The sequence below is a fragment of the Prosopis cineraria genome, unplaced genomic scaffold, assembly GCF_029017545.1.
Source record: "Prosopis cineraria cultivar Desert tree isolate PC_DT_omini unplaced genomic scaffold, ASM2901754v1 PC10, whole genome shotgun sequence".
NCBI classification, from domain to species: Eukaryota; Viridiplantae; Streptophyta; class Magnoliopsida; order Fabales; family Fabaceae; genus Prosopis; species Prosopis cineraria.
This window is the reverse complement of record NW_026555341.1, coordinates 37,678,870-37,688,757: the sequence shown is the minus strand read 5'-3', so window position 1 is coordinate 37,688,757 and position 9,888 is coordinate 37,678,870. Positions and strand designations below refer to the sequence as shown.

Sequence of the window (9,888 nt, the reverse complement as noted above, 5' to 3'; positions counted from 1 at the left end):
ACACAATCATCCATTCCATTTCATATAAACTTTCTAACTCATAATCATTTTTCATATTAATAGGAAACATAAGTGTTCGTATTTAATGTTGAAAAGTATTTAGTCTAATAACTCAAGGAATTTGCAAGTTTGATTCCCCATTTTATAATTTCGTTGTAATGCATTTGAAACTTATTTTTCTAATTTTAATAGGGAACACAAATGTTCATATTTAATTTTTAAAAGTATTAAGTCTAACAATTTATAGGATATGTAGGTTTGGCTCTCAATTTTGCAACTTTATTGGAAAGCATGTGCAACTTATTTTTCAAATTTTCACATGCAACACCAATATTTATCTTTAATGTTAAAAAAATATTAAGTCTATTGTTTATTATTTTCCTATTGCCTATTTATCAGTATATAAAATAGATAGATCTTGTACTTCTCCATTACTTATTTATTCTTCAATCCTATTAAAATTTGAAAAAAAAAAGGTGCAAATGCCATATAATGAAGTTGTAAAATTGGGACCTGAACATGCAAATCTTTGGAATTGCTAGACTTATTACTACTGAAGGACCAAGCGATTTAATTTGTTAGCATTTTAAAATTAGTTAAAATTTACCTTGAATTAATTAGTCTACCAGAAGCTTAACTATTGTTCTCCCTTAAATTTAAGAGTAGCTAGCTGCTAGCTAGGCCCCATTCAAGAAGTACTTTTTAGCTGGCCCAAGAATATGAAAATGAAATTGAAAGCTATGAAGAAATCTGAATTATTTGTGTGTGTGTGTTTTTTCCCATGCCTTATTATTTTTTGATTGAATGAGTCATAAATAATTAATGTCAAACTTTGTTATAACGTATAATTGATTTAACTATTATATACATGAAGTTAATATTATAAAATATTGAAATAATAGTTGTGAATTATTGATGAGGTAGTTGCATATAATTACTATCAAAATCATAATGCATAATTTTAATTATTGGATACGTGAAGTTACAACTATATAAAGTTAAAATGATAATTATAAAATACTGATGAAGTAGTCATAAATTATTTAACTAATGTAATGTATATTTAATAGAGGTATTATTATCTCTACACTCCAATTTCAAATTACACTCAAGCCTCAGGGGATTTGTCTATGGTTCTTTTAATTTTATGGGACTTATTTACAAATAAATTTACTTCATGGGATCTATATGTAATTTTTTTGTTATCTTACATTTATTTCGTGCATCAATTAATTACCTTGACCCCACCATTAAATTTAGGAAAAATGACAATTAAGTTTCATAAAGACTAGCTAATTCAAGTTAAGTGGCAACTAATTTCATAATGCCAACAAAGTGCCTTAATTCTTCAGTGGTGATAAGTTTAACCTAACAGTTCTAGAGATTTGCAAGTTCAATTCTTAATTTTGTAATTTTCTTGCAATATATTTGAAACTTGTTTTTCCAAATTTTAATAAGAAACATAAATGTTTATATTTAATGTTGAGAAGTATTAACTCTAATAACTTAAGGAATTTGCAAGTTTGATTCTCAATTTTACAATTTCATTATAATGCATTTGGAGCTAGTTTTTTTTAATTTTAATAGGGAACACAAATGTTCTTGTTTAATTTTTAAAAGTATTAAGTTTAAAAATTTATTGGATTTGCAAGTTTGGCTTCCAATTTTGTAATTTCTTTGCAAAGCATTTGCAACTTTTTTTTTCTTCAAATTTGCACATGCAACACAAATGTTTATCTTTGATGTTAAAAAAATATTAAGTCTATTGTTTATTATTTTCCTATTTCTTGTTTATTAGTATATAAAATAGATAGATCATGTACTTCTCCATTACTTATTTATTCTTCAAGCCTATTAATATTTGAAAAAAAAAAAGTTACAAATGCATCATAACGAAGTTATAAAATTGGGACTTAAACTTGCAAATCTTTAAAGCAGTTAGACTTATTACTACTAAAGGACCAAATGACTTAATTTGTTGGCATTTTGAAATTGGTTAGGATTTATCTTGAATTAATTAATTCACAAAAAACTTAACTATCATTCTCACCTAAATTTAAGAGTAGCTAGCTACTAGTTAGGCCCCATTAAAGAAGTACTTTTCAGTTGGCCCTAGAGTATGAAAATGAAATTGAAAGGGATGAAGAAATTTGAATTATTTTGTGTGTGTGTGTGTGTGTTTTCCTATACCTAATTATTATTTTTTAATTGAATGTGTCATAAATAATTAGTGTTAAACTTTGTTACAATGCATGATTGGTTTTAGCTATTATATATGTGAAATTATTGTTGTAAAATATTGAAGTAATAGTTGTGAATTATTGATGAGGTAGTTGCATATAATTAGTATCAAAATCATAATACATGATCAATTTAACTATTAGATATATAAAGTTACATCTATAAAATGTTAAAATGATAGTTGTAAAATACTTTAATAGGGGTATTATTATCTCTACACCCCTAATTTTAAATTACACTTAGGTCCTAATGGATTTGGCTATGGTTTTTACATTTCGTAAGGCTTACTTGCAAATACATTTGCTCTGTGAGACCTATACATAATTTTTTCTGTTATCATACATTTATTTTGTGAATCAATTAATGTAATTACCTTGACCCCACTATTAAATTTAGGGAGAATGACAATTAATTTTGTAGAAGACTAATTAATTTAACTTAAGTTTTAACTAATTTCATAATGCCAACAAAATGCCTTGATTCTTCAGTGGTAATAAGTCTAACCTAATAGTTCTAGAGATTTGTGAGTTCAGTTCTTAATTTTGTAACTTCGTTGCAATATATTTGAAACTTATTTTTCCAAATTTTAATAGCGAACATAAATGTTTATATTCAATGTTGAGAAGTATTAAGTCTAATAACTTAAGGAAATCGCAAGTACGATTTCAATTTTACAATTTCATTCTAATGCATTTAGAGCTTGTTTTTCTAATTTTAATAGGGAACACACATGTTCTTATTTAATTTTTAAAAGTATTAAGTTTAAAAATTTATTGTGTTCGTAAGTTTGGCTTCCAATTTTGCAACTTCTTTGGGAAGCATCTGCAACTTTTTTTCCTTCAAATTTTCACATGCAATGCAAATGTTTATCTTTGACGTTAAAAAAAATATTAAGTCTATTGGTTATGATTTTCCTATTGCCTATTTATCAGTATATAAAATAGATAGATCCTGTACTTCTCCATTACTTATTTATTCTTCAAACCTATTAAAATTTTTAAAAAAAGTTACAAATGCATTATAATAAAGTTATAAAATTAGAACCTGAACTTGCAAATCTCTAAAAATGTTAGACTTATTACTATTGAAGAATAAAGGGACTTAATTTGTTGGCATTTCAAAATCAGTTAGGACTTACCTTGAATTAATTAGTCAACTTAAAACTTAAATGTCATTCTCCCTTAAATTTAACAATAGCTAGCTACTAGCAAGGGCCCATTTGAGAAGTACTTTTCAGCTGGCCCAAGAATATGAAAATGAAAATGAAAGGGATGAAGAAATCTGAATTGTGTGTGTGTGTTTTTTCCTGCGCCTTATTATTTTTCGATTGAATGAGCCATGAATAATTAGTGTGAAACTTTGTTACAATGCATAATTGATTTAAATATTATATATGTGAAGTTATGTTATAAAATATTGAAATAATAGTTGTTAGTTATTGATAAGGTAATTCTATATAATTAGTATTAAAAATGTAATGTATTATCAATTTAACTATTGGATATATGAAATTACAGCTATAAAAAGTTAAAATGATAGTTGTAAATTCCTAATAAAATTATTGTAAATTATTTGATTGATGTAATGTATGTTTAATAGGGATATTATTGTCTCTACACTCTAATTTTAAATTACAGTCAGATTCCAAAAGATTTGATTGTGGTTTTTAAATTTTATGAGACTTACTTGCAAATAATTTTTTGTGTGGGACCTATGCATAATTTTTTTTTGTTATCATACATTTATTTTGTGGATCAATTAATTACCTTAACCCCACTATTAAATTTAGGGAAAATGACAATTAAGTTTCAAGAAAGTTAACTCTTAGCTAATTTCGACTTGGATACTCCACCGAACAATTTGAGCAAGCTCCTGAATGATGATGCTCCAGACGTATGTCAGATTCATAGTTGTATTATTAGACCCTAGCTCGGTCTTTTCTCCTTGTTGAACCAAAAAAAACAGATTTTTCTTTTGAAATAACGTTTTCTTTTACCAAGTAGCATCTTCTAATTGTATAACCTTCTAATAAATGTGCCTTTAGAAATTAGAAAGATTACATAATCTTAGTAATTGTAACTCTTTACATAATCCTTTATAAAAATTTTTAATCCATTAAAGACATGACATTTCAAAAACACATCTGTTCGTTTTAAAATTATTCCAATATGTTGGGTAGACATCAAAGCCAATATTTATAATTTAATATTTCTACATATTTTTATAAAATCATGATATTTATAAATTATAAATAATATGGTTGTCCTTGCACGCTGGGTGGGACAGGGGAAGATGAAGACAAGAGAGTGATTATGGAGCTAGCCAGCAAGGTGGAGGCTCCACATAATAGATGTTATGTCTCTGTATGATTGTGAATCACTTGAAAAAGGAGAAAAAACAGAAATATATTTAGATAGATTGAGTGTATCATGTCATTTATGATCTGTCCAATCAAAGCAGGATATTTGAATAGCATTAAATATAAATTGATTATAATATTAATGATAGTAGGGAGAGAAAAGACGCAAAATTAAATATGAATTATGTTATAAGAATAAAATCAATTAAAATAATATCACATAAGATTTTATTTAGATGATTTGGGGCGTTCTAATTGAACAGACCGCAAATGACATGCACATGCTTTACCTAAGAATTTCTAAAAAAAAAACAAAATGAAAATTCAATAGATTACTCCTCTAGTCTTATTTATAAGTCATTTTCAACATGTTTCACTAGTACCAAGAAAAATTTTAAAATTTATTAACATTATCTTAAAATTTAATAAGTTTCTAACTTTGTCTTTATTAAACATACATATTTCAATAACATATTTTCTCTCTCTAACATTTAATAGAGGATAAAAGAAAAAATTTATGATGAAAATTTAATGATGTAACTTATAAATTAGGACCAAAATTTTTTTCTCTCTCTACCCTATAAATAGGACTAGAGGGAATAAGCTTTTAATTAAAATTATTACATTTATAATTAATTCTCATACTTGCAATATTAAAAAACACAGCTAAAACGAATTATGTAAGAACACGTTTCAACTACGAATTTCAACAAAGTAAATTATTTAATAAGTAGAATCAAGAGGGATGATTTACAAAAAATAGAGGGATAAAGAAGCTTGAGATATTGTATCTATCACTAAAACAAACTTCTCAACTAGCCCATGCAATTAAGACTAGTCAGAGTATATTTTTAGAAGGTTAAAAAGTAAAAATGTCTTGAATTTTTTTTTCGCCAAAAAATGTATGATATTTTAATTTTTGTCGGAAACAATTTTGTCTTGAACTTTTTAAAAAGAAAATAATTTTATCCTGCTATCAATATTAACCGTTAAGTTGACTTTATCTGCAAGCACATGACATTCAAGGTGGGGAAAAAACAGAACTACACATGGCCATTAAAAAAAAAAAAAAAACTAGCAGAGGCCAAGTAGTCGGTCCGGATCCGACGTTAACGATTCCAGTGTGCAGTTAGCTTCTTCTTCCTGTGTTTACGGACGTGTGGCGAGAACCGGCAGAGTTCTACCTCCCGTAGAAACGATGTCGTCATCGAAGGAACTTGCTACTTCATTATCCCTGTCACCTCCTAGGTTGCATAGATACAGGTACGAGTATCCGATACAATGCGGCATGATACGGGGATATGGCAAATTTTTAAAATTTTATGATACGGGTACGAGAATATTTATAATGTATATTTCAATATTTTATGATGTAAGTATAGGTATTTTGAGTTTTAAATAAGAATTTTTAAAGTAATATAAGAATATTTATAGTAATTAATTAAAATATTAAGTGTTTTTTTAAGTTTTTAAGTGATATAGTAAAAAATTATTGAAAAAAAATCATATAACAAATGTTAGAATATGAAATACGTTTGCAGAAGTATTCTACAAGTATCGTATCGGATACGGGTACGTTTACTTTTTTGAAGTATCCGTGCTACATCACCTCCTGGGGTGGACAATTCAGAAGTCTCGAATCGTGCTTCGGAGTCAACATGTTCATTTAGGCCTATGCGATTGGAGGAGCGGTGAAACGGGCTCATCGACGGCGAACCCTAATGCAGGCTCGCCATTGAGTTTCAATGCAGAGTTGATTGCTGTGATGCAGGAGATGATAAAGACGGAGGCGAGGAGTTATATGGCGGGATTAAAGAAAAGGCAGCTCATGGATTTGCGAACGCTTAAGTGAAGCGAGCGTGTTGGGATGAGCAAGTTCGATTCGTAAGTATGAGAGGAGACAAGAGAATGGAGTTCGCGAACGATGAAAAGTTTATCCTTTTTCTGTTTTAAATTCGTAGGCAAATAATTTTTCTTGATGTACGGAGACAGAACTCGTTCGCGAGAGAAATCAGAGAGTGGCTTTTGATGCCCAAGAAGTGAGAAAACCAAGGTGGTGGATGGAGTTGAAAATGAGAAATTTCGTGGGCGAAATGTAAAATTTCATCCATGTTCAAGGGCTCTAGTTCTGTTTTTTCGCCACAATGGAATTTCATGGCCACGTGTAAGTTGCCCCCCCCTCCTTAAAGAATCGCACGTGACCACCAGATGGTAGATAAAGTCTAATGCATGATTAGCTAACAGTCAACACTAATAACAGGGAAAAATTGCTCTTAAAAAAGATTTAAAATACTAAGCACTTCAAAAAAAAAGAAATTTCAAGATATTTTAGTCCTTTCACCCTATTTTTATAGGTAGTATCTATGGCTTTCTTCACAGTGACTTAAGGGGATTTTAGCTCGGTCTAGACTAACTGGAATGGATCCATTCAGGTAGAAGCTCTATCACCAACGTTGATCTATGTTTAGAACTCAAACTCATGATCTCTAATTAAGCTAATATAACACTTTTACCTGTTAAACCAAAACTCTCGTGATAGTGCCCATTTTTCGTGGTGTTTAGTAGTGAATGAAGCTCAGGGACGGACTCGTGTGAGAAAGTGGGGGTAATTGTGAATCGGGCCCGGGGCACTACATATTTACTATTTTTTATTACATACGGACCCTTCAAACCACCTCAAATTTCCTATATAAAGGGCTATGGCTTAAGCCTTCGCTAGGCATGAAATAGGGTTTGCAACTTAACTTTGCATGGTATATCTGGCTTTTTTCGTTGTAGCTTGGATACATCAGAAAGACAAAATATGTCTCACGTCGGGAAGGTTGAAGCAGATGTTCACCTTAATGCTTCTGCTGACAAGTTCCATGAAATCTTCAGCAGCAATCCTCATCACATCGCCAATTTCACTCCCAGTAAAATCAAGGGCGTGAGTAAGCATCAAGGTGATTTTGGCAAAGTTGGCTCCATCATCGTCTGGAACTACGTTCATGGTAAGTCAAACCGTTACTACATTTGAATATGAAATGACTGTGTAGTTTTGCGAGTATATATATGTGTGTGTGTGTGAAGCTGATTCATGAAATGACTGAGTAATTCTGTGACTGCGCACAGATGGGAAGCAGTGTGTGGCGAAGGATGTGATTGAAGCGGTGGATCCAGCAAAGAACCTCGTCACTTTCAGGGTGATAGAGGGAGATGTACTACAGCATTACAAGAGCTTCAAAGCGACGATTCAAGTGAATCCAAAGGCAAAGGGAAGTGTGGCCCGCTGGACTCTCGAGTATGAGAAGCTGCATGGGGAAGTTCCAGATCCTCTCTCTCTGACTCAGTTTCTGACAGAAATGAGCAGAGAGATTGATGCAAGCCTCACGCAGGGACAGGGACATGAAGAACAGTTATTGGGGATGGTGGAAGTTGATGTTCACATTGATGCTTCTGCGGACAAGTTTCATGAACTGTTCAGTAGCAGGCCCCACCACATCCCCAATATTTCTCCTGGCAACATTCGAGATGTTGTTCTTGAAGGAAGCTTGGGCAAGGTCGGTTCTATCATTACCTGGCATTATGTCCTTGGTAAGTACTTAACTTGTTTACACACACAGCAATTTCTGGTTTCATTTTTTGATGGAAGAACATGTTTGAACATGGTACTGATATACAAGAACAAATTTGTGGTGTACTGCAGAAGGGAAAAACTGTGTGGCTAAGGATGTGATTGAGGTGGTAGATGCGGAGAAGAATTTGGTGATTATGAGAGTGATGGAGGGAGATATTCTGAAGGATTGCAAGAGAATGCAAAAATCGGTGCAGGCAATTCCGAAGGATAAAGGGAGTGTGGTGCGCGTTACGCTTGAATATGAAAAGCTGAAAGGTCACGTTCCTGACCCTCACTCTCTCACACAGATGATGGCTCAAGTTGCCAAACACATAGGCTCTCATCTTGCCCAGTAGTACCATCTTTGAAGCCTATCAGTGTCATGGGATTTGAATATTCTTCAAATCCCAGAGTCCATCGTGACTTGATCTGTTGTTCTGTGTTATATATATGAGCTCCATATATATGAATAAAAACAGCTTCATTCAGTTGTTGTAATTAATACTCGTGGTGCTTATGCATTGCGAGATCAGTTGCATGCAGCTGTTCTTATGTAAGATATAGTAAGATTTGGGATCATGGTTGAATGAGTAAGTTTTATGTTGGGTGTTATGAAAGTTCACTTAAGGATTATGGAGTTTTTAACTCTACTTTATCAAATTCGCACATTTATTTATAATGATTTCATTGACGAAGATATTAATCATGATATATTTTAGCCACAAACATTATACTTCAATTGGCTGTATTTGAAAACTGTTACATATTCCTCATTAAAAAGAGACAATTTAATTAATTTTGATGGAAATGGAATGGAAATAAATAACTATAAAAAAGATTATATTTGGCATATATTGAAAAGGAAAGAAAATAATATTCATCTAAATAATATTTAGTAACAATATAATTGAGAAAACTGCATTAAGTATTTCTGATTATGTTTTCAATGACAGCCAACTTGTGTTCTGGAAGCTAAGCAATGGGTTTATACCAATAGCTCTCCTCCTCCTCCTTTATATTATATACTCATATTTCATTACAATTTTTATTTTTGCCTTGAGGAAAAATTTAGCTAACTTAGATACTAGTACCAGGAGCCTAACATGACCAAGACGCATGACTTTTAGATTCAAAGAATATTTGTAAAGGTGCTTACAGATCGTTCACTACTAAGATCTTTCAATCGGCTAACAGTGGGAAATTTCAAACGCGATTTTATAGGTTATGAGTCAAATCTTTATTCGTCAGACCAAATTTTGTTAGGATAATTCTCTTTTATGTTTTATGTGTTGGAAGCTACTTCTGCCGCCAACACGTCTGTTTGTGTTTCATTCATCAGTAGAGAGTATATATGTAGTGTATAGATAAACATATACTCTCATATCCAACCAACATATAAGATAGGTTTGTCAATGAAATCGGTCGGTTTAAATATGTTTAGTTAAGAAACATATTCTTCAATGACTTTCCAACCACTTGCATTTATCCTTGAAAGAATTGCATGATTCATTTAAGGGGAAAAATCTTATCAACAAACGTAACAGTCACCAAAATCATCATCCCATAGACATTCAACCAATTGACGGACGTAGAAAATAATAAAATAAATAACAATGCCTTTAATTTGTTCCTTAATTTAAAACATATTCTAAAAGTATTCTATGATCCTATAGACACATAGAAAAAAGTAAAT

At 31.1% G+C, this 9,888-nt stretch overlaps 1 protein-coding gene across 1 annotated transcript; it reads left to right on the top strand.

The window, feature by feature from the left end:
• The first annotated feature begins 7,307 nt into the window (after positions 1 to 7,307).
• On the top strand, positions 7,308 to 8,817 carry LOC129284318 (MLP-like protein 28). The gene is made up of 3 exons (XM_054919739.1): positions 7,308 to 7,590; positions 7,712 to 8,173; positions 8,286 to 8,817. The coding sequence occupies exons 1-3, from the start codon at positions 7,404 to 7,406 to the stop codon at positions 8,549 to 8,551; spliced, it is 915 nt and encodes a 304-aa protein (XP_054775714.1). The 5' UTR covers positions 7,308 to 7,403; the 3' UTR covers positions 8,552 to 8,817.
• Positions 8,818 to 9,888: the final 1,071 nt, after the last annotated feature.

Bases quoted from the DNA above. Each gene is read 5' to 3' on its own strand.
- LOC129284318 (XM_054919739.1), top strand. From the start codon at position 7,404: ATGTCTCACGTCGGGAAGGTTGAAGCAGATGTTCACCTTAATGCTTCT. The intron at 7,591-7,711 runs GTAAGTCAAACC...GACTGCGCACAG, and splicing joins CGTCTGGAACTACGTTCATG to ATGGGAAGCAGTGTGTGGCG. The intron at 8,174-8,285 runs GTAAGTACTTAA...GGTGTACTGCAG, and splicing joins TACCTGGCATTATGTCCTTG to AAGGGAAAAACTGTGTGGCT.